Raw genomic sequence first — 24695 nt, 5'->3', positions numbered from 1 at the left:
ACAAAATAAGGTAAAATTACTGAATAGGTAACCAGTTCAAAAAGTTTTATTCATTTGAAGCAGTACAGCTGCAGCAGTTGTAGAGAGATTTTACTTTTACAATGATTCAGAGAGCTCACCTCATGCTTCCTCTGAAGTAAAGGGCTATATTCAAATCTTTGTGGTAGTAATAAAATATACATTTTTACATTTATAGCATCAAATATATAACAGCATGCCATGTGTACTGCTGGTAATGTCCTGCAGTACATAATCAAGACAAGTTTATTCTTTAGTGGTACTGTTAGACAGTGCTCAAGTCTGAGGACCCTAATGCAGATCATTTGTAGGAGCTGAGTGAAAATGAAGTGTAATGGCCTGGTTCTAGAAATTTAGTAATTTCCACCTTTTGTCTTGCCATAGTGAGAAGTGGTATGAATTATGAGTTGCATTATTTATAACTGCGTGACACAAATATTTGATGATTCATACTGAATTCAAAAAAAGCCACTGGGGAGTTTGGGCAAAGGGCCAAAGCGATTGAGCTCATGAAGCAAAGTCACATCATTCCTTCTACACTATGTTAAGGCCAAGGAATGTCATAATTAGCAGCATCTGTCAAATCCTTGGAAACAAATCTGATTATTTTAACAATAACATCAGTAAATTCATTCAATCCAGTTTGGATTTACTTGGCCAAAAAAGTGGCTTACAGGCAGTGACAGGATGTAGAATAGGTGCAACTGTGACAGGGTTAAAATGTGAATGAATGAAAGGGCATAACTTAATAATGAAGCACGTTTTTGTAAATTTGAACATAAAGACAATGACGACAAATCATTTTATCTGTACAGCAATTTGAAGAAAAATCTGAAGTTTATACCCTACATTTTCAGTTTTCAGAGGACAGTATGTTCATTTTTGTCATTATTAAACCTAAAGTCATAATACTCCAGCACCTGTTCCACCCCATTAATAACCTAGTTTAAACACTGTAGAAACAGCAAAATATATTACATGACATATCTTTTTTTGCATTAGTCTTAATACAACTTCATGCACTGATATCATTCCTGTAGCACACTTTATTTCTCACATTTCTGCAGAAATATTACCTTGTGAGAACCATAAGGTTCCAGTTAGAGACAAAAATTCATAAACGAAGCTAGATTGGGGCCTGAGCTAAAGTCACATCGCTGATCACAATCTGTCTACAGAAAAATAGTTCAAAAACGTTCAAGTATCACAGCTGCTGACTGACAGCTGATCTTAGTTTTTACATTTTTGTCAGTTTCTCATTCGCGCTCTCAATCACGCACATCACAAGACTATACACACTCAATGCCCTCCTGTGATTTCAGGACATTCATTTAAGAATCAGGGAAACCTGTGGCTATACACAGAACATACATGATGACCAAGTGTAATCATGTTCAGATACAGAAAAACAAGCTTTGCCCCACAGAGTGCAGGATGAGGGAAGAGTAATCTCTCTCAGTGATGCCCTTGCAAGATGTTTGGAGACACCATCTTTGGGAACATTGCTCTTCTGTCACAGGAGAGGAAGAAAGGAAGAATCTAGTGCTGAGAGTTGTCCTACTGATTCAGTCCAACAGCTCTGTACTTCTCCACCTCTCTGTTTGACCTCTCCTTCATGTCTGTGGGTGTGGAATCGTCATGTTGCATCAGGGCATCAGGCAACATCTGCAAATCAAAGGAACAAAGAATTTAAAGCACAGGACATATAATATATTTTCTTTATTCACTTCCTTGTAAATAAAATATGGTCTTTCAACTTGCAATGCTTGAGCTACTATATTGAAATTTCTACAGTCATGAAAGTGCAATACTAGGTCTTCATAATCTGAATGAGCTTCTTGGTATGAAACAAAAATGAATAAAACGAAAACAAACAGAAAAACAGAGCAGCCTGTAGCAGGGATGAAGCCATGTGAGAAACTTGTTGTGGAGGACTGCACCAATAAGCTGTACTCAGGTCTGCTCAATCAATTCTGTGCCAATAGCTTATTGGTGTCCTGGTTTCTCTTAAGCCTAATGGGAAAATTAATTGGTCAGTGATGCTCGAAACAGTTCTTCTTCTTGTTATTTTTTTTTTAAATTAAAAAAAAAGGTGAATATCTTCAGGAGCTTATTGGTGCTCTCTACAAATGTCCCAGTTTCTCATTTGGCCCCATGGGAAAATTGCACCTCTACTTCAACATAACTGCTTAGATACTTTGAAAGTCCACAGTGACGTCTCTGTACATGCTTTAATTTACAAGAATTGATTGAAGAGTTATTCTGTAAGACTAGTGTTACACATAAAGACGAAATATTTGAGAAGATGCATCCCGCCCGGGATGTCCCTTCCCGATCTGTAAGACACCCTCATCTTTCAAAGTCCAGCAAAAATTAAATAACTCGATTTTTTGGTAAAATGTGATGCCTCAATCTGAGATACCCCTGATGACATCATTTTGACACTGCTGAGGTTTCTTTCATAGAGCTTGCAAAGAGCCCACCAGAGCCTCAGAAGACAAGTCACAAAATTTATAGAGGACATTATTCATCAAGTCAGGTTTGTAAGAGACAAGATGCACACACACCAAGAAGTGACCAGAATGAATGACAGTTTTTGTAATTTTATCAAAAGGAAACTAAGGGAGGAAGAAGAAGGGGGTGGGTAGTAATGGGATATAAATGTAGGAACTAGTGGCCAATCAGAGAGTGGATGCCTTCTCACCTGCTCCCTGCTGGGCTGATATATCGTCTACTCTGCTTAGAGGTTTCAGTAGACCATTCTCTGAGAAGGCTAGGACAGGAACTCTGTTGTCCTCCTGCTGTTGCTGTTGCTCCTCCTCTCCTTCAGGAGGAGACAACCTGGAATGTGAAGGCAGTACAAGCACCTCTTCAAACTCCCCATTCTCCCTAAAAACCAAAAAAATAACAGCGTCAGATCTGAAGACATCACAAGCAGTATGGCTGTTGTATATCATGGCTGTTGACTGTACCTCTGGTCAGGATGGCTCAGTGCTGTGGTGTTGGGGTTTGGGGTGGGATCTGGTTGGCTTAAGTTGCCGTTACTATTGTGTGTTGGTGTCTCAGTCGCTGCTGACGCAGCAGGAGAGGCCGGGTTCACTGATGGTGAAAGAAAATTAATCTGGTGTCAGGAACAACAACTGCAGAGGATATCTTTTGACGACAATCTGAAAGATATATTACTGCAAAGGTAATTATAAAAACGGTATATATATATTACCTGCATTGTCTCCATTTCTGACCTTCTGGTGATGAAATGAAAAAAAAGGAATTAATACTCAAAGATTGTTCAGTTGGATAGTTGTTACACTTTTGTTTACTCCATTTTCCTTCTGGTCTTTACCTTTTCAGTTGTCTCTGAACGCCGTGTTCTCTTCATGATCTCCTCAAGACGCTGGAGGGTTAGAAAAAAGGGAAAATACTTTAATGTACACTGTACAGTGCAATTTATGCGTGTTTATAATGTGAGGTCACGTTACCTTCTTTCTCTCCAGTCGTTCAGCCTCCTCTTTCTGGAAGTGCCTCTCTCTCTCCTGCCTCAGTCGCTCCGCCTCCTCTCTCTGTCGAGCCTCTTCCTCCTCTTTCTAATGTACACAAAAGCATTTCATCTTATTAATAGGTCCATAGTGCTCCAACGTGTTCTCGCCCTCGAGTGTGTAGCAGGCATATCACAGATATACATAGGATGTACTCTCGCATTAAAGCCTGGATGCACCTGGAGCTGCAATGATGGGCTCTCAGATATAAGAGGTCTGTTTTAAAGAGCTTCAAAGTGTGATTTAGGAGGCTGGAATTGGGGCGAATACATAAGCAGTACATTTTTCTTTTGCCTGGAAAGTACAGTTTATGTTCCCTTTGAGAGTTTAGGGCGGCAGAATATATTTGGTTAGGTTTAAAAACAGACTTTTCCCTTTTGACAACATTAACCCTGCACATTGAAAAATTGTGATTCCTGCCAATCAGTGCCCTTACATTGCCAAGAAGCCTTTTACAAGCATCCATATGAAGTTTGGGAGTGAGACATGTCTCGTAATTTGCCATAACCTGGCGCATCACTGTAGTTATGCTAAAGAGAACATCTGTGTGTGTCTCTGCATCACCATCAGGTCTGTATTTGACACCCCGGGAATGAGAACAGGCTGAAAGTTCCAACAGCAGACCTGCTGATTTTTGTAGTTAGCTCAAAATGCCATTTGTGGCAACCACATAAAAACAAAACAAGTCAACATAAACATCCGTAATCTCAGACCTGTTTCTGTAGTCTCTCTGCCTCTTCTCGCTCTTTCCGAAGTCTTTCTTCCTCTGCCTTTCTCTCCTCTTCCTCCTCCTTCTTCCTCCTCTCCTCGGCCTGGCGCTGAGCCTCCTCTTCTCTCCTTGCTCTCTCCTCTGCCTTTCGGCGAGCCAACTCCTCCTTCGCTAATCTGGTGAGACACAACCAAGTCAAAAATGATGCAGCCTTTCAGCACTACACACTCCCTCTCATGCACATGCTCACACACAGCCCAGCCTGCACACCTTGCCTGCTCCTCTTGTTGCCTGCGCTCTTCTTCCTCCCTCTCTCTCTGCTCGCGGGCCAGCCGTCGTTTCTCGGCCAGGATACGACTCGCCTCCTCCGGGTCTGTGGTGCCCGCTGAAGGCTTGTGAGCTGGTGGACTGCTTACACTCTCTAGAAGGCATCATAAAAGTTATGCTGACCAGTGTAATAAACTGTAGCTGTGAAACAGGTGAGAGATTCATAACTCACCGCTGGTTGCCGTTTGCTCATTCGAGCTCTTGTTCTGACCCAGTGGCTGAGGTCGAGGCTGAGGAGGGCTGAGGACCTGCTCATCATCCTCCTCTCCTCTGGGTGTTGAAGGGTGGGAACTCTCAGGTGTGATCCTGACAGGACGAAGATTTCCAGGATCTTCTGCCCCTGGAGACTTTAGTAACTTGGGGGTTGGAGGTCGCCCCACTGGTTTCTGTGGAGGTCTGTGAGCAAAGGAAGTATATATTTTTTTAAAAATAGTCATCATTCGAGCATATCAGCAAAATAACTGCCACGTTACATTTCAAATAAAACTGTAAAACTCAATTTCAGCTCCAAATATTCCCCATTAATCAAATGTAATATCCACTGACCTGCCAGGAGAGGGTGCTGTCACTTTACCGCTCTTTTTGATTGGGGAAGAGGAGCGCTTGCTTGGGGGCAATGAGAGAACAGGAGCAAGTGGAAGTGTCAGGTTGCTCCATGACTTCCTGACACTGTCACGGTCTTTTTGCCGCTGTTGCTGCAGGAGATACGGTAAAAACAAAAGACAACATGCACGAGTCAAAACAGGCAGTTTTTTTTAAAACACCACCAAGTAAGGACCCAGGGAAGCAAACAACACATTATCATCAAAACTGCTCTTCCAGAAAAATGTCCTTTAATGCAACACAAAGGTAACTGGATGGTTTAGAAGGTGCCCTATAGATAGTAGCCACACAATATGATGACGAGTAACAGGATTAGGCTTAGATTACCCCTGGCACCAAGCTCAGAAACAAAATAAGAAAAAACAAAACACACTTAACAGGTCACAAAATGAAAAACAGTCTTTTTAATTTGGAGAAAAAAAAAAATCACACTGCATCCATTATCTGTACATTCTCACTGACCTTGTATGAATGACACACCAGCAGTATTCTGGAGTGGGTGAGAGTTATCAGTTCACATGCATATGTTAGTGTGTGGGATGCACGGCATACAAGGGGCCTTCTTTCTAAGATCTTAAGGGCATAATAAGCTGTCACGAAGCAGATGAACAATGGATGCAAGTGTGTGTGATGACAGATACTCTAATCTATTGTTTATATTGTTTGATCAGAAACATAATCAATTTGAAAATGACAAAGTTGAAGAAGTAGAAGAATTAAATGTTACTCGGTGCTTGAAAAAAATGATTTAAAAAAAATGATTTACGTCAACACATTCTGTAATATCAGTAGCAGGAAATAATGATGAGTTGCTTTTTGTTCACAAATATTATTTCCCAGATATTTTGTCATGAGCTGATGAAATCTACCTGTGTTGTTCCGGTTGTCTTCCTGCGCGGGGTGTTTAAAGACGAGGAAGCTGCGTCCCTGCTGAGGTTCCTCTCTTGGCTGCGACAGTGAGGCAGTGGCTGTGCCTGCAGGGCCTTGAAGGACATTGAGCTCATAGGGTGGCAGGACACTGAGCGAGGACACACAGGCATGGCTAGGGTGATGTATAAGGTGGGAGTATACAGTGTTTTTGAAGAAGATATTGATTGGGGTAGTGTGAGAATTGGTAGGACACCAATAAGTGTTGGATAAAATGGATCACAGAGGAAAAAAGATCAGGAAACAAAGACAGGAATGAGAAGGAATCAAGATGAATAAAAAATAAATAAATAAATAAAAAAGGAAAGCCATGGGTTGAAGAAGCCAGCGCAGGATTGAGAGGAATGAGGAGAATATTTATGGTAGGAACAGAGAAGAAAGAAAGAAAGAAAGTATTAGTGCTACTAAAAAGTGCAAACAGCTGCGAATGTACTGCAACCATCACCTGGCACTGTCTGACAAAGACTGTCTATGTGATGTAAAATAAGGATTTGGTTGGTTGATTAGGGTTAGTAAAAAAAAAGAAAAGAAAAAAGAATCACATTAAAAAACTTAACACAATACGCTTAAAGATATTTAGATCAGGAATGGTTTGCCAAACCATTACTTGCTGTAAAGAGTGCCAGTGTTGGAAGCATTTCTACTTTGTCACCCAGTTAGAACAAACTATAGCTAACCACACATTAGACCCAAAACCATACAAAGCAAGCAAGCACACGGAAACAAAAACATCTAAATACATGTAAGAAATGCACTTCACCAACTGAAGATGTTGCTGAATGTATCAAAGAGGGCAGAATAGAAAAGAGTGAGTGAATTCAAGTAGTTCACCTAGAAGTTATTTCTTTCCCTTAATGTAAACAATGATGGAACACACACAAATGATCTAAAACTCCCTGCTGCTGTGACAAGGCATGGCATCAGTAGAGGAACATTTCCTGAACAGGTCACTTTATTTGTTTTGGGGGGACGTATGTGCATGTGTGTCTGTGTGCGTGAGCTTTGGGTGCCTGATACACGCTGTTAAAGGAAGTTTCAGACAGTGTAATGCTTTAAGTCCAGGCAAATCAGATTAGCATCCGAAACTGCTTGGGTCAAGAGACCAAGCATAAAAGAGTATATATACTCTTTTTAATAAAACCTCTGCCTTAGATCAAGAGAATCTTGATCTAAAGAGCCAAAGGGCCTTAAATGTTTTGTTTTATAAAATCAGTGTTGTGTGTTACCTGATTGGTCTCCTGAAAGACTCACTGCACTGCGGCTGCGGGCCAGGTAGGAGTGTGTTGGCTGCTGCAGGCGGTTCACCATGTTGCTCTCCCATGGCGTCAGTGGAAGGCGGCGCAGTCCTGAACACACGCATGTGACATGTGAGCTTTGATAAGAGCTACAACTACAGACTACCCACTTATTTGCCTAAGCAACCAATCAAAGCAGATTATAAATTATACATATTTACTGCATTTTCCCCCTTTCCCAACACTGTCAAGCATTGCAGGTTAGAAATAAAGTGAATTTGTAAGCATGCACAGACTGCCGTGCCACACCTACACCTTCATGCATCTGTTTAATTATGAGAGGCAGCAAACACCGTGGTATGAAGAGCAAACAAAAGGGCAAAGACAAACAGTGCAAGATAAGAGGACACATTGCATTTTTAAGAAAATAATCTTCAAGAAATTTCAATTTATCTGGGAAATCATTCAAGCAAAAAGCTTTCAGTTTACCTCAGGTAGTTCGGAGAAAAAGGCTATTTTAATTAATTAATCTCCACGACAACCTGATAAGTAAGCCAATTAAAGGAGATCCGGCACAGTATGAGACAAAACGTGCAGTGCTTTGCAGGTGTCAGCATGCAGGTCAAAGATACATCTGGGCTGAAAACTGTAGTAATAAATGGGTTTTTACATTTCTATTACTTTATATATAAAAACAAATTTCCTTCATGTTTGAGAGTTTTTTAGAATTCACTGAGTGATGCTTCACAGTGCCTCAGTGTGTGGTGTCTTCTGATAATATAATAATGGGAACAAGAGCATAATTATAATTTTCTGACTAATGTGGGTGCCAATTTTTCAGCCAGGATAAAAACAGCATACAGTGTTCCCACAAAAACAAAAAGATTATCCTACTGAGGATTAGAGAAAGGGGTCACGTTAGAGGGGGGGAGAAAAAAATCTTGATCCCTCAGATGAAATGCACAAATGCCAACACGTGCATGCTGGACTGTGGGCATTTGTTTCAATAATCATAATGTATATTTATACATAAAAAGATATTAGATCAGCTTGTCATGTCATGGTAGGCTCTCCAAATCAAAGTTTCTCTTGTCAGAATATTACATTTAAAATTTTACACTGACAAATTTCTACAAAAGTAACAGATTATTTTACAGTTTCCAGCCCAAGATCTTTTTTGTTGCTTGCAACATAGTTGGAACAGTATAAGAGACCAAAAAAATTCCCACAAGAAACCTGTGTTTTTCTGTTGGCTGGTCTTTCCCTGATGTAGGTGGGGTTTGGACTGAGCTTTGTTTATGACAGGGGAGGAGACTGTTCTCATCTGTAAGCCTGTCAGCAGCATACAAACATCAAATGATGCATGGCCCGAAGGTTAGACTTCAACAATGACTTAAGTAAAAGCTCAAACTCAGAAATTTTCTTATTTGCTTTCTTGCTGATTACTTCATGCAAGGATTCATTTAGGTCTGATAACATCTGAAAAATAGACCAAGTCAGCAGTTTGATAGCTTAGCTTAGCATAAGGCTAATTTTTATTTTTTAAAAAGCTCTTAGTGTTTTTCAGTTTTATTGTTCTTTTTGTCTTTATTTTAATCAAATAACTTCCTATTTTACTTTGTTCATATTTCACACTGTCTTGGGCCCTTTAATTGTTTCTGTTTTGAAGGGTAGCTTTATTGTAAATTTGGGAAAAATTTGATTTATTTTCTTCACCTAAAAAGTATGTGTGTCCAATTAAAGGTACAGTTATTGATGTTTTTAGGTTATTTCATAAGAAAGAAATGATAAAGTACTCATAAATATACATTATATAATACATATACAAATATACATTCATTATTATTCATTATCTTCCAAAAAATTGATGCATTCTCATAAACTTAGAATTAATCCATTTAAAATATACCGGGCCGGCCATTGGTTTGTGGAACCCTTCATGTTTCCCCACCATATTTGAATACAGTGACTGAGAAGGACACCTCCCTTCTGACTAATCACGCTTTACCTATCTGGCTGGAGACCGACCACATATGTAGCATGGCAAAGGCAGAAGAGAAGTTGCAGACATTCATGCCATGGAAGGACATTGGAGGAATATGAAAACAATTCTTCTGACATCTAGCAGTGTTAACTGATTTAAGTTTGGATTCTGGTGTTTCTCTTCCATTCTTTAACTAAGCTATGTTAACTCTCTGCTGGATTTAGCGTCATATTAACTAAATGGAAATGACACGCTACATAATACATAGTTTTAACATAAAAAGTGTGTTTCAGTCACATAAACATCCCAAATCTAATTAACTAGTCACAATAAAACAATGAGTGCTTTACAGCCTGTCACAAGAGACTACTTCATAACAATGGCAAATTATACAAGATGGAGTCAAAGGCAGACCATTGCCAGTGGATGTAATGAACTGTATTTGTGTGTGTATATTTATTACCTCGATCTGGTGAGTGCAGGAGTGTGGCAGAGGAGCAAGAGAGGCGCTTGGTAATGACAGGGTCTGTATGCTTGGATAAATTCATTGTGGACACTGAGCGCCTATCAGCATCTAGAATACAAAAAAAAACAAAAAACATGACAAATGCATATCAGTTTTATATTGAATTGGTGAAATTTAAGGAGAGAAAAAGGGGAAGAAAGAGAGCTGAAGTCAGTCATCTCTCTGGGTTTCTCTATTTTGGTTAATTCAGGTTAGGTATGAAAAACTACCAACTTGTTGCTAAGACAGGAAAGATATTTAAAAACAGATTAGTGCTAAATGGGTCTTATGTCCTCTAAAATAAAACTAATGGCTTGAGTAAATGATCCTGTGCCTGGGGATATAACTTTACGTCACACGTGAACTGCTACATGCGAGTGAAATAGCAAAACTACATGTCGTACCATTCACACTGGCCTACATGAAAACTAAAGAGAATGAGCTAACACAGTGCTGAACAGTTACAGTGCTAAAGCCAGCGTTCTAACGCCAGCCAGCTAACCCACACAGTGCTTTTATATTCACATTGGGATGTCATTCCGTATCTGTAGTAGAGACTGAAAGCACTCTGCATGTGCTCCAGTCCAGCAAGGTCGAGTGGATAGAGGAAAGCTGACTCGACAAAACCTGGGCCAGGAGGGGAAAGGACAATGGCAGAGAAAACAAAGAGTGCAGAGCAGGTAGAGAGCGAGCCGAGAGTGGGAGGGAGAGAGAGAGAGTAAGTCAGGGAGAGAGAGAGAGTTTGAATTTGAGAGCAAGGGGGGGGGAGAGAGAGAAAGAGAGAGAGGCAGAGAAGGGTGTGAATACGCAGTAACAACAGAGGGCAGCGGATCTGAAAAGTTCAAATATAAACATGGCAGAACAATACTGACACGCAGAGGCAGGCAGACATATTTATACAAGAGAGGCACTGACAGAGACAGGCATCAGGTGTATGAGCACCAATGCAGAGGGGGAAAAAATGTCTGTACAACTGACTATGTCTATGGTGTGTTGTGCTGTGTGTTAACAGGTATTGTGTTATATATGTGATATATGTAAGAGTACCAGCTGTTGTGCAGGGAGCGTTTGTCTGCAGAGTTCCTCCCCAAGACCAACGGTTGGCCTTCTGTCTGGTTTTCTGGCTCTTCTCCATAGTCCTGCGAATCACTGCCTCATGACGAGCCTACAGTCAAAACAACGAGAACATCAATGCCAAAAAACAAACAGCCACCCGACATACCAAGTGCTAAGCAAATTCTCTCTCTTCATTTCTTCTGAATGAATAGAGTGCTTTGACTGCACCCAAAGTAGCAATACATGGCAGATAGGTTGGCATTTCTTTCATTCTATATGCTGGTGCTAAAGCTAATGCTGAGGAACCATAGACACTTTCTAGGCTGTAGAAATTGGAGTTTACTGAAAGTTGAGGTACGGTGGGCATCTGGTGGCCCAGTAGCAGTAGTTTCCCTGTTCTCCTACAGGGAAACTGTTTCTAAATTTATACCGTTCCTATAAAATGAAGACTTAGATCCAAACCTAATTTCCTACTAAGATGTAACTCTTTACTCGTTGAAAGCCTACTGAGAGTAACCATTGAAGCGGTTTGAACTGAGTGCTTTCTGTCATATTTCAGGCCTGCTTATAAAATAAAATGACTGAGTGCATCAAAAGTTAGCTACCCTTGGAAAAAACCAAACATATTTTACTGCTATATACTGAGATGTCAAAACTCATACAGGTGAGGTTGTCAAATATCATCTTTATGGAGTAAAAAGTTAAAAACCTACTGGATCAATAGAAAAAAAAAAACTATCCAGATTTATTATTACGATTTATGCAAAGTCATCAACATGTGCTGCTACAGTGTCATGTTACAGATCTTTGACACATCAATGTTCTAGTTCACTAAATCAACAACTTAATTAGAACGTCAACTAGCTGTAAAGTTAATTACTAACTGCTGGACAGGAAATCTATGACTACTTGACAGATGTGCAATTTTGCTTTACATTTTTTTATACGAGAAAAGGAGTAGTTAAACACACAAATACAGTATCCATGTCCCCCCATCCTCCCTGGATGGGTGTTTCAGAAAAAACTTGGAAGCAGGTGGCAGGTAAGAGGTTAGCCTTTGTGTGTTCACGAGTGTAACACTCAGGATGCACAGTTGTGAACGAGGGGAGCGTCAGTACCCTGTCTTCCTCTATTTTTTGCCGTCGTTTCTCCTCCACGGCAGCCCGTCTCTTTTCCTCCTTTACCCGCTGCTCCTCCAGCTTTTTCTTTCTCTCCTCAACGTGTTTCTCATAGTGCTGCCTGGCTCGTTCCTCACGGGCCTGCCACTGGGCCTCCTTGGCAGCTGGCGCATGTAAACATAATAAACAATTTGTTTGAAAAAAGAAAACAAAAACAGGCAACTTGCACACAACACGAAAAGGCTTATAGCAGTAATGTGATGTGTCAGCTGTGGATCATATGAGAAAGCTTTAGCTCTCAACACAACGCAAACGCCTCAGCCCCTTACTTGGGACCAGAGGTGCGACCAGTGTACAACAGTGTGAAAAAAACCCACACTTAAAACATGAATAAATAGGCAATGACTTCCTAAAAGCCATCTGTTGTATTATATTGGTTATACTGACACACACACACACACACACACACACACCCACACACCCTCTAATATCCAAAACACCAGCCTTTCTGAAAGCTGTCCCATGGATTGTCCCATTATGTAACATGGAATCCATGGCAACAGGCCGCCTGGCTTGAACCTAGCCTTTATGTAACAGCCAGAGAAACTGGCACTTCACCACAGCTACCAACCAAGTTCAGTCACAATATGTTGTGGGAAAGACAAAAAAACACCCAAAAAAAGATAACTTTTATTCTTCTCTCTGTCAAACTCACAAGAACGCTCACCATTCTGTTTTTCACGCTCCTCCCGGCGCTCACGGGCCAACCTAAGTCTCTCGTCAATCTTGTTGAAGAGCAGCGAGTCTGCAGCACAAACAACAGTGAAGAATGTTAAAAGCCTGACAGACAAAACAGTCAATGCTGAGACACGGTACAAACTAATCTCATTGAAATATATGTTAATGTATGTGGGACTCACCTGTTTTGGTGCCAGCATTGTTACTGGGGCTGTTGCTGTTGGTGGTGCGACTAGGTGTAGGAGTGGGTGTAGGGGTCAGGCTGGGAGTGTAGGTCTGCCCAGAGCCTGCAGAGCTGGGACGGGTGGTTGAAGACACGGTGCCATCCTCTGACTTAAAGTGAGAGTACGATGCTGCAAAGAAGGACAAACAAGTGTCACATAATAAAACAACAAAAGAAGAGACAAAGTGGGAGAAAACACGAGAGATACAGAAAAATACACGATAATAATTGCACATTAGGAAGCACCATCAGAAAGACTTTCCACAGCTCCTCACCCAGAGCTGTAATAAATGTTTTCCCACTAAATAAAACCCATTCAACAACACTTCAGCTGAACATTGTGTGTAGAACAAACTGCTGCTTAAAATAAAAATGAACATATTCAACCAAATGCTTAAGAAATAGCAGTTTACCATCAAAAAATTTCAAATGCATCAAAAATCTCTGCAGGTGGTCTCCGCGGCATTTTCAGGCTTTGCTGAGTTGCTTAACAGAAAAACAAAATGCAATAAAATAATATGCACTTCACTGTCTTCCTGCTATTCATAGATGTGGCCATGAAGTTGCAGTGTTTCCACCAAGCTCACAGCTAGGCTATTGATTAATTGCACCATAGGGTGACTCAGCGCTTTCAGGTAAGCTTCCTGGACACAGAGCGTTATACTGGCTCTGATGCAGAAACAGATGAACCAGACGCATAAATTTACACGGGTAGGATTAGAAAAATTGTATACTATTAATAAATACTGTAGGTGTACTAAGCAAGCATTCAACACAGTCCTTTCCTGTGTGTGGTGATAAGAGAGAGACTCCTCAGTCTCCACAGAGACCAACCTGTCCCACAAACCCAAAGACCAAAATAAATCATCCCCCCTGACTAATCTGATAAACTGAAAAAGATGGACTCCACTTTAAATATCACAGCCATCATGCCCTATTCTACACAAGTCTCTCTATCACCTATTTCTTTTCTTTACAGAAAGAGGACAGGGTGGAGTACAAGTTTCATATCTAGAGTTACAGATGGAAATCTGTGTCTCAATGAATTTTATAGTTACATGACATTAAGAGTAAACACTGAATCATTTCTCAACATCCTGGCTTTTTTGATTGATTTCATGCTACTATTTCCTTCCAGGCTTGTTTACAGTACTGTGAAAGTGTCTCATTTTTTATATTTAGTTTCCAAGCAGCCAAACTTGTCAATTTTAAAGTGGTCTTGAAGTGGTCTTCTCCAGACTTTCTGAAGGTCTTTTAAAGTTGTTTTTTGCTTTTTTGTTTTGGGTTTTTCCACTCATGTTCACTCCAATTCTATTACCTGGTCATTTTAGAGGTTTGTGTGTCTGCCTGTTAAGGCACTTAACACTGACCTATGAATCGTTCAGTTTTAAAATCAATTTAAAGTTGTATCTTTGGGGACTTTGTTACTACCAGCTGGTAACAAAAACACAGTCTGTTCCTCTTTATTTTAATCTATAAAAAATAAAAGCTCATAACAGTCTGACAGGCATAATTGAATATTTTTGCACTAATAAGGTGATTCAAAAACTGCTATTAGTCAAAAAGCTTCGCAGCTTTTTGTGCAGTGAGGACAAAAGAAGTGGCAGGCCTTAAAACAACAACAATAACAACAATGAAAAAACCTACACTAGATTAACAACAGCTGAAAATGACAAGAAAGCTTGCACAAACCTAATACTGTATTTCCATTTATGTTTGCATGTGTTCTCTTGACTCACTGCAACAATTCCCCATTTTCCTAGCAAAATGTAAGGGCATGAGGTGTGGCTTAAGAGTTGATAAAGATTTGATCAAGGACTGAGCAAAAATTTGAACCTTCTTCCTCCTAAAAGGTAAAAGAGAACATCAGTCTGAACACAAGTTCCACTAACTACTACTTTCAAATGCCCTTTTTCATTTGCAAGCTGATCAGTTGTAGTTTATTAGAAACAGCTTCCTCCTTTCACGTTATTCTCACTGTACTTGGTAATTTATGATATTTTGTTTTGCAGAAAGTCTTATGAATCTAAACTATCACTAACGTCTCCATCCAAACACCTCGAGAGGTTTTTAGGGTGAATCACAAAGACCAAGGATGTGAGGGCATAGCTGCAGACGGATTGTATGTCACAGTCTATGGAACATCTACAGAGGTGTGTACACAAGCATTCATAGGTCTGCCCTGCCTTGGGTAGACTGGCATTGGAAGTGGTTTAATATAGGCTATTGTTATGAGAGGAAAGGCTGGACTGGGCCACGTAAAAACAAGTCTGGTCTGTTTATTCTCTTCCCCTGAAATCCTTTTCCTCAAACAAAAGATTCAGTTTATTGAATGATGAGGATAATACACTGAAGTCAGATACTTAACGAGACATACGTGAATGGGCTTTTGGGTAAACAAAAAAGATGGCTTAAATGAGATGAAGTCAAGTCTGAATGAAAGGCCAGGAGCCCCTGCATATGCATTAAAAGGCAAAGTAATGAGCCTTTTCATTTATACAAGATGACTTCAAGTTTCATGTTGTGATGGAGTGGGCGTTTTAATGATCCGAGTGGACTACCGCACAATGAGCCAGTAGGTGACTGTCAAAGACCACAACCAATTTCTTTAATTTGACAGCTTAAATTGATGCACTTCACTTTAATCAGCTGGGAGAGAGACACTTTCATCCCATGTGAAATTAAATAACATTAGCAACCCGTCCAGGGTGTACCACGCCTCTCGCACCCAAACTGTAATTAGAACAGTCATCTGTAGGAATCTAAGTATGAAAATATTAATAATTGGCCGGTTTAATCAATGAACCACACTCTCACAGAAATATTCAGAATACAAAGAAGAAGAGAAAAGAGGATTGCCTCTTAAAGTATTAAAAAATTACTGGAATAAAGGAACTGAAATTTTGACATTAACAACGTGGCCCATATTTACACAACTTGATTTACCTCATAAATATTTACTGTAACTCCTAGCTAGATGTCCTTCAGTGCATTTGCATTCCTTCAATTCCTATACTTTGAAAAAGGTGCATGCATGTTGTACAATATAGTTACGAAAAGCAGTTAAAGCCTTTTACTTAGAACAATCAGTGGAATTTGATAACCAGCCAAAATTTATCTCCACATCTCTGGTTCATACATCTTCTCATTGTTTCCTTTGTTCAAAACATTTTTCCAGATGACGCAGTCTCATCATAACATCGCAAATCTGCACTGTCTGTGTTTTTTCAGCTGAAAATATTACAGAAAAAATACTAATATGTTGGACTTGTGCAGCTTATATCCTCTTACTGCGTCTCACAGACTCACCCATCTGTTGTAGAGGTCATAAACCGACAAACCTCAAATAACAGCGAGCATATTTGCTTGTGAGCAATAGACAGCAGCTTAACAGCCTTCGCACACACACCAAAGTCAGTTTCATGTGTGACATAATTCCACTTCCCAGTAATAAATGTCTGGCTACACTCATGTCCACCACCTTTTGCTACACTTTTATATAAGATTCTTTCATATTTTCAACGAACTGTCTACCAGGAACATAAGAATCTACACATACTAAACCTGAAGTCCTACAAAAGTCTAGATTCAAAAGATTAGGACAGACGTACAAAATATTTTGGTTTCACTCCAGCTGACGTGATTTTAAGCAATGTCTTTATGAGTATGAGTTCTTAGTGTTTAAATTCATATTCGGCTAACACATATCCTTTTGAATCTTTGGTAAATGGCCTGTATTTGTATAGCGCTTTAATTAGTCCCTAAGGACCCCAGCCCATTTGAAGCCCATTTAGAAAAAAAAGAACATGGATCATCTGAACTGACAGCAAACACCTCGTATTAAAACTGACACTATGGCAATGGTTTGATCTCAAATGAAATATTCGAGGACAAAGCCAAATCCAAAGCATACTGATGCTGGTGCTTTTGTAGTCCTGTTCATTCCCAATTAAGTACCTTGTACTATATGAGTGTGGATTTGGCAGCAAACATTTAGGACACAGGTGACCCAATAGCTCAGAGGTTATGGTGCTAACCAAAAGGGCTAAAAAAAACCCCAAACTTGCAGCTAAGTCCCATATTTCAACTCCTAGCAAACAGGACCATTGCTGCAAGTCAGTCTTGTCACTTCCTTTCTTTTGTACGCTGTTTCAATAGTTTAAATAAAGGCAAAACAAAATTCTGGGTTTAAGGCTTTACCTGGATTGTGGTTCATAATTCCAAGATTGCACCTGCTGAGCTCTTGGCAAGCATCCCACTCTGACTAGTCGAATCGGAGGACCAGAAACCACATTCCTACTTCTTGAAAGCATCTTTCACTGAAAAGAGTGACCCAATGAAATCCATGTTGCAGTGAGGTGGAAGGGGGGCAAAGAGGGCAGTCAAAAGAAATCCATCCAAAACTCAACTGTTTCCAGAGTAAGAAAAAATGGGAAGTGAAAACGAGAGGGTGAGAGAAAGAGTGAGAGGTCAGCTGTGGTCGGTGTCACTGCTGCTGAGAGCCAGTGTGTGAGACAGGTTGTGGCAGCTCTCCAAACCCCATCCTTTTGTCCATGTGTATGCATGTATATTTGTGTAACAAGAGTATGTGTGTAACGGAGAGTGAGACGTGAGAGTGTCACCGTTTAATCTGCCCGCCCCTACCTCCGTTCTGTTGCTTGCATGTATGTGTGTATGTGCATGCACGCTCCCCACCCCCAATCTATCTGCATTCATTGCCAGTCAGATTAAATGGTCAGAGTTAGCGATTAATGCTCCGCTGTCCAGGCCAGCGGATAGCACGCTGTACGGCTCCTTTCCTTCCCTTCAGCCTGAGAGGATTAGCTGCTGCTAATGCTAAGCTAAACTGTAAGCCCCAACCACCAGAGGAAAAAAAGGGGGGGCAGGGATGGGAGTGTTCCTTTATAGCTCTAGGAGAGGCACTCAGGCCTGGGTAACAGGTGCAAGAACGCTGGCTTCTGCTTTTTAGTACAAAAAGCTGCACTCACTGCACGCTGCAGGGCCAAGCTGCAAATCAGATCATGAGAGGAAAACTCTGTCATTTAATACTGGAAAATTTTGAATGTTCCCATCTTCAAAAGTTTTCTAAAAAATTTTGTTAGTACAAATTTTTGCTTGACAAATTTTCACTGACACTAGAGTATGCATACAAACCAATGCCCTCAAATAAAGTCATCTTGTTTACTATTAACAATCAATGGCAAGTGAAAATCCACACACTTCTTATAGCTCCATCAACCATTTGACTTGTACATGAGTAATGAAGCCCATACCATTACTGAGAAATTACAGGCTAAGGTCAAAGTAGAAAGAACTATTTGAGACAAAACAAATCAGTTTAGTCTAACAGTCGTGTGTTGACTCAGTCCAATCAACAGCACCAACCATGTCTTCATAATGAAGATAACTGTGAAAAAAAGCAGCTACTTCACAATTTCAGACTTCACAGTAAACCCAGCAGTTTGCTCTCCTTCCACCTGTTTCAGTCATATCTTACATGTATGTTTGCTCCATGATGCAACTACACATCCCTCAGCATGAGATGGTTGGATTCAAACAGGAAATGCAATTATCTAGAAATGAAACTAGCCACTTTGTCTTGTTCCTTATATATAATGTGGCATATGCATGATTTGTAGAGTCAGTCTGTAATACTACACTACTTGAAGAAAACCATCTAGCTTTGTTCTTTCTACTAAAAAACACTGGTCACAGCATCATCTCAACATTAGATAAGGCATGAAATTAAATCTAACACTATATCTTTCTGAATTGTGTGAAAGGGGAAAGCTAACGTGCAGCACATTTATGCCTGCTCTAACTGTAACAGCATCCCGGCTGCTCTGCTTACTAATGCATTTAGATCACATGTACAGTGAGCCGCACCTCCATTCTCATCTGCAGTCCTTGAGTCAATCTTGCCCTGTCAGCTGATTTTCACTCACACAAACAGTAAAACTGTGCTTCCTCATCACACCTGTCAGGCGCCTGTCTCTGGATGGCTGCGCTTCACAGTTTCAGAGGAGTTCTCCTTTGTAAAAGCAAACTGTGCACAAATCAAACAATTACTACATATTGCTAGGGGTATCAACTCCTACCTCTTTATTCAACATCATTAGCCTTGCATGTAGACACATTTGTCTTTAATGGACCACATTTTCAGATCTTTCTTTAAACTGCTGTGACTCTCTGGAGTCTGGTTAAACATCTCTGTGCCCCAAGAGCTTCTCTGCCCCAGATAATGCTCTCTCTCTCACTCACACACACACACACTAACATTTTAAGTCAGCTCAAACATCACAGTATTTAAGGGAGAAAATGTAGTTTACACTGCTCTCATTTTCTTTTCTCATTTTCATCCATACCTTTTTTCTTTCTCTTGCAAGCATCTCTTCGTCTCTGTACCTCCTCCTCCTCAGTGATGGTGAAAAGTGCTGGGATAGCTGAACGGTTACCTCGCTTCCTCAGCCTCCACTTCCCTTGCAAACACCCACCTCCACCTCCTCTTTCCCCACGTCCTTTACTATCTGGCATTGCCTACCCTGTTGCTAACCCTTGAGCCCCAGCCTAACTCACCCAACCCCGTCCCATCCCACCCTGTGATGCTGGGTGAGGATGGGAGGTGGGGGAAGAGGTCTGTCCTGAATGCCAGAGGATGATGATGGACGAGGTCACCCCTAAAAGCCACCTTCTCTAAGACGTAGGTAGCTAATAGCTAGTGCTAACAGCAATTTTCTTCAGGTTGCTGCTCTGACTTTAAGACAGCAGGAAGAAGCGACAGAGAGAAGAAGAAACATGAGTAAGGAGATAGGGGAAAAAAGGCGGTGGAGATGGAGGAAAGTAAATGTGGTGGATGAAGGAGAGCGTGGAAGAGACAAACAGAGCAGCTCACTGAGCCAAGTCCATACTCCCTGCAATGGCATAGAGAGAGTAAAACAGAGTGAGAGAGTCTCTTGTAGGATGAGCTCTTGCAGTCTGGCTTAGAAAAGAAGACTTAATCCACAAGACTGGCTTGGTCGAGAGCTGTAAGGATTGTGCTTCTTTTGACTCCCGAAATGCCGCCTCTGCTGTCACTACTTTTACTGCATTCCTTTTTCTCCTGCTTCAGCTCTCCCTTGCTAGGTCTATTGTGTGAATGCAAACTTGTCAGAAGAATCATATCACCCAGGCAGTGACTGCACAGAGCACACACACAAACACAGAGTAACTGAGGAGAGTGGGGTTTGTTAAAATATTCAGTGCGAATCCAGTGGTGGAAGTTGAGCCGGTGCTGGCAAAGGGTTTCCCTGACAACAGCAGCACATGGACCAGTGACGCATGGGAAGTGAGAGAGCAGAGGACGGACACGCTTTAATGTGCTGTACACAGTCACACACACAACTAGGGATGCACACACCAAATCAAATATTGCAGTACAGGAGCTGCTTCTGTGGAAGGGGTGTGTACAGAGAGCACATGGTATATAGCCCCACCCCACCATTCACTTAAAGAGCCATCAGCCATTTAGGATGCCACGGCGATGTACGATGAGCGAGAACATTCATATGTTGCTGCAGCTTCACAAGAATGCAGAAGGAACAACATGAAGCACATCAATATTTAACCAAGGAGCATTATTGTAGTTGCACTGCATCTACAATAATGTTGCAGTGCAACTTTATTGTTGCTTGGCTCTGTAGCCAAATTCAGAACCTTTAAAAGGTGACACAATATGGCAGATGCAATGAAAGGGAGGGTGAAATAAAAGGGGGAGTATTTCAAACTTTGAAGTCCTGGATAGTAACAGTACAAACACCAGGCTCAACTTGTATTACTGTTAATGCATCCTTGAGCTAAACTAATATGGAGATTAGAGAAACAAGTGTGATAGCTTGCATGCTGTGAAAAGCAACGTAGCCACTAAAGTTACAACTCCACTGTTTCTTTTACTTTATATGTACATAAGCAAAAGCATTAAGTATTTCCTAAAATAATTCCAAACCACTACCTTTTCCACTATTCCTTTACTATATAAAGGAATTCAGGACAAGTCCTGCTGTCTCATCTCCTCAGAGAGCTCACACTTCACAAACGCACACATTCATGAAAGAGCAATCTGATCTTTGTCCCTGCAGGAGAGAGCAATGCTGTAATCCTACACTCAGACTTTAACCTGATAGGATGGGTAACACACCCTTCTCACACCTACTGAATGTGTGTGTTAGACACAGACATTTGAAGAGAATGGATATTTGAATACAGTAAAATGAAAGCAAGCAAGTGAAAAAAAAAAAGATTTAGTTTATTGTTAAGTTTAATTGCTAACCCTGGGTCTGACATGTTGGGGGTCCTGAATGACATAATGTTTGACATAGTGTACAATTAAAGTACAACAGCCGAGTTGTATGCAAATTTAACCCAGAAATATTGAGTTAAATTTCTAGAAAATCCCATAATGTGTGGTGGATGGCCAAACTGACAGTGAATTGTTGGGAAAACACCGCAATCACCCACAGAAGTAACTTTTTGTGCAGGCAGAAAAGGATGATTTGGGAAGCAGGTAGTAATGACAGGAGATAAACCACATCTTAGGAACTTACTTTCTGATTGGATCAAAGCTGCAGTACCTCTTTATAAATACAGAGTTAACAACATGTATTAATTAATCTGTGCAGTGTTACAATGCATGGATTAGAGGTAATTGGCAGTAATTTTTTTGTGAGCTGCAACATAAATTCAAAATATGAATTCTTTCTTTTAGTGTCTCATCCTCTGTATGTCACTGACTCTTGGTGGCTTTAGTTGCTGTCTAACTGCAGGTCAAGCTAGGTCAAAGCAGGGGACATTTGTGGAACAGCTGAGCTTAATGCTATGTAATCCTAAAGTAAGTAATCTCAACTCATTCAAATCAATAAAAGGTCATGCCCACTGTGCACCCATTCTGCCTACGATATAGTTGTCAGGGCTGCTTGTATCGCAGTACGTGAACATAATCACTCTTACTGTAATTCATGCAGCAATAATTCTTTGCATACTTAACTGGGTTCCAGGTCTTTATAAAAGCACTGGAATACTGTTTATGTAACTTTCTGTGTGCTATAAGGGACTCTCACACCTATCCAAACCCTTCATCTAAACTAATCTGCTTTTTATACATTTTCAAGGAAAACTGAGTGAAGGTGCCGACCTTTGCCTGGATGCACTGTGGATTAACATGAACAGATACTTTTAACTTCTGAAGGCAGCTTTATATAAGGGACACACATTTAAATGAACACTAAATCACTGGGATTTTTGCTTTCCACAATAATTAATTAATAATACACCACACAGCTTTAAGCTTTTCATGTATTTTGAAATTTTCTTTTTTTGAGACCTGGAAAGTAAATGTACCCATCTCTAAAGCACTTTGGTCAGCATTTGTTTTTTCAGTGCACTATTGCCTTTAAATAAAAATAGATGCAATAGTCAACAGAATAAAGTTAAAACATTTTTCATAGTGCATAATTAATTATTTTTTCATTTCCAAAAAATTCTTAATTCTCAATTCACTGGACAGAAAAAAGTATCGATCTTTTCACGCTAGTATCGATCTGATACCAACACTTAGGGTTGGTCCAGATACTATCGATATTTGGGTCGATCCGCCCACCTCTAGTTATTACAGCTCTGCCATTAGGAGTGAATGGGAATCACCTGCTATATCGTTACTATTTGAGGAGTGGCTAAAAGTGAAGCAAAGGGGTGTAAGATACGGGAGATCTCTGCCCTTTGGCAGCCAAAAAACCCAACACACTTTACATACTTTTACAAGATCACTGATAGGTGACATTTCCGGAACTGACAGGCGTACAGTTTGTATTTGTGTAACTTTTATTTCTCCAAAGACATTATACACACATTGACCTACAAGCTAAAAAAATGCACTTACAAGGCGACGTGGCCATTTTAAGTTGTAAAAATGAATAACGAGAGTATAAATGATCATGTTTGGGGTATTAATAAGCCAACTCAAAGTTCAAAAGAATATATAAATCCACCTGTGAGAGCCAGAGAACAAAGCTGTAGCCTAAAGACATTCTATCTATGCCATCCCGAAAACAACCTGCGGCTCATTTTCATTAATTCACCTGTCACGTCAGCTGAAGGTGGATTTCGACGAAGTGACAAATTGTAAGCAACAGGTGTCTGCCGAAGATCAAAATGTCTACCAGCTACAACACGGACACACAAAAAAGGGGTAAAACAAAATAAATAAATAAATATTAGAGCAGCTTACGTAACAAGTCGTGTTTGGTAAACGTAAAGTAACCGGTTGGGTGAGTTGGTTGATAGTTAATCCCACTCCCGTGACCGACCGGCTCCGTACTCGAGTCTCTCTGTAACTCAGTGTTCAAAAGCAGACCCACTCAAGCACCCTTCAGTACTTCACACAACTGTTATTCCCCCTTAAGAAGAAGGAAAAAAAAAGTTTTGTCAAAGTAAAGTTTTCTCTTGGTGACAACTCACCTTGGGACTCCGGAGGAGATGTGTCGCTGCCATCCTGGTCCGCCATTTCTCCTGACGTCAGCTGAGAGGGATCAGCGGCAGGAACCCGAGGGAATGATCCTGAGACACACCGGGACCGGGGCCCCTCCCACGGACAGGTGGAGGGGACAACGAAGACCAGTATCAGATCAGCAAAACAAACTAGAAACTAGTAAAAGTTACATGAATGTGTAATGAGTAAACTTTAAACTACGCGATTTAATTTAATTCGGACTGCATAAACCTCACATAGATCCTGAGCAACATATAAATAAACCTTTAGTTGAAAAACTTTTTTTTGTAGTAAATCCACCTGAACTTACCCTGAGTTTAAAGAAGTTTAGAAGGCAGAAAGAGGCGCAAGCGAAACAAGGTGCTTAAGATGAAGTGTTATACTGACATCTGGTGGCGGTAAGGCAAAGTGTTGCTCGATAAATGTTGAAGATAAAGCACACGCTGTTATTCCAGACCTGTCATAGCTGGTCAACGTAGAATTTATGTTTTCAGTCAAACTTACACCATAATACTTTTCACATGTCTAATCAGTCATCTGACTAATCAGAAGACACCATATTAAGAGTTGGTATGGAGAAAAAAATAATGAAATGAGGCTTTTTGGTCGCTTTTCTACGTTGTAGAACATAAAGAAATGAAAGATATGACAAAAATGATTTAATAGCTGAAGATTCTGGCTTCCTGCATTTTGAATGTGGGTTTATTTACCTTATTTTTGTTACAGCCTGATTTAGTCTTTGAGGTTAAGAAAATAAATAAAAGTCGCATTATTTTCATTACAAACAGTTTTATGTATCACACATCTGGAAACAGCTATGCCTTTTAAACTGGCAAAACACAAATCCAGTGTTTTCTTCTTGAGTGCACAACAAATATACGGCACTGCCAGCAGAGGGAGGCCTCGTCTTACATTACAAATATTTGATTCATTAAAATTCTGTGCTTTTGTATGCGTTTAGAGCTCTCTCGTTAGGTTTTACTGATATATCAATAAATAATTACTATAAATCACATGGACAAACTAACTGCAATTTTATGTCTGGATAATTATACCTGAACATTAGTAGATATTTTTCAATTAAGCCACATTTTGTTTGAGTCATTAAAAAAATTTAACAACAAAATGCAAAGGCAGACTCATTTCATAATCACAACATGAATAAAACACTTCTAACCAGCCCCGCTCTATTTGAGG

The 24695-nt window shown here is 40.3% G+C and overlaps 1 protein-coding gene across 11 annotated transcripts; it reads right to left on the bottom strand.

Moving 5' to 3' along the window:
* Positions 1–28: 28 nt before the first annotated feature.
* map7b (microtubule-associated protein 7b) lies at positions 29–23576 on the bottom strand. 11 transcript variants are annotated; one of them, XM_084952984.1, is made up of 20 exons: positions 23468–23576; positions 12939–13109; positions 12746–12823; positions 12019–12182; positions 10892–11009; positions 10370–10471; positions 9803–9913; positions 8592–8687; positions 7347–7466; positions 6063–6235; positions 5137–5285; positions 4763–4986; positions 4534–4684; positions 4268–4439; positions 3498–3602; positions 3362–3412; positions 3239–3263; positions 2991–3117; positions 2723–2907; positions 29–1683 (listed from the first exon to the last, which is right to left on the bottom strand). In XM_084952984.1, the coding sequence occupies exons 1-20, from the start codon at positions 23511–23513 to the stop codon at positions 1673–1675; spliced, it is 2379 nt and encodes a 792-aa protein (XP_084809110.1). In that variant the 5' UTR covers positions 23514–23576; the 3' UTR covers positions 29–1672. The 11 variants fall into 11 exon arrangements, with proteins under 11 accessions (XP_084809110.1, XP_084809103.1, XP_084809105.1 ...); XM_084952977.1 differs by lacking the exon at positions 23468–23576 and adding an exon at positions 19345–20463 and having other exon boundaries at positions 3239–3260; XM_084952979.1 differs by lacking the exon at positions 23468–23576 and adding an exon at positions 19345–20455 and having other exon boundaries at positions 6063–6211.
* Between the last annotated feature and the right edge of the window lie 1119 nt (positions 23577–24695).

The sequence above is a fragment of the Perissodus microlepis genome, chromosome 15 (genome assembly GCF_051167445.1).
Source record: "Perissodus microlepis isolate ML-2025 ecotype Zambia chromosome 15, ASM5116744v1, whole genome shotgun sequence".
NCBI classification, from domain to species: Eukaryota; Metazoa; Chordata; class Actinopteri; order Cichliformes; family Cichlidae; genus Perissodus; species Perissodus microlepis.
This window is presented reverse-complemented; position numbering and strand designations above follow the sequence as displayed.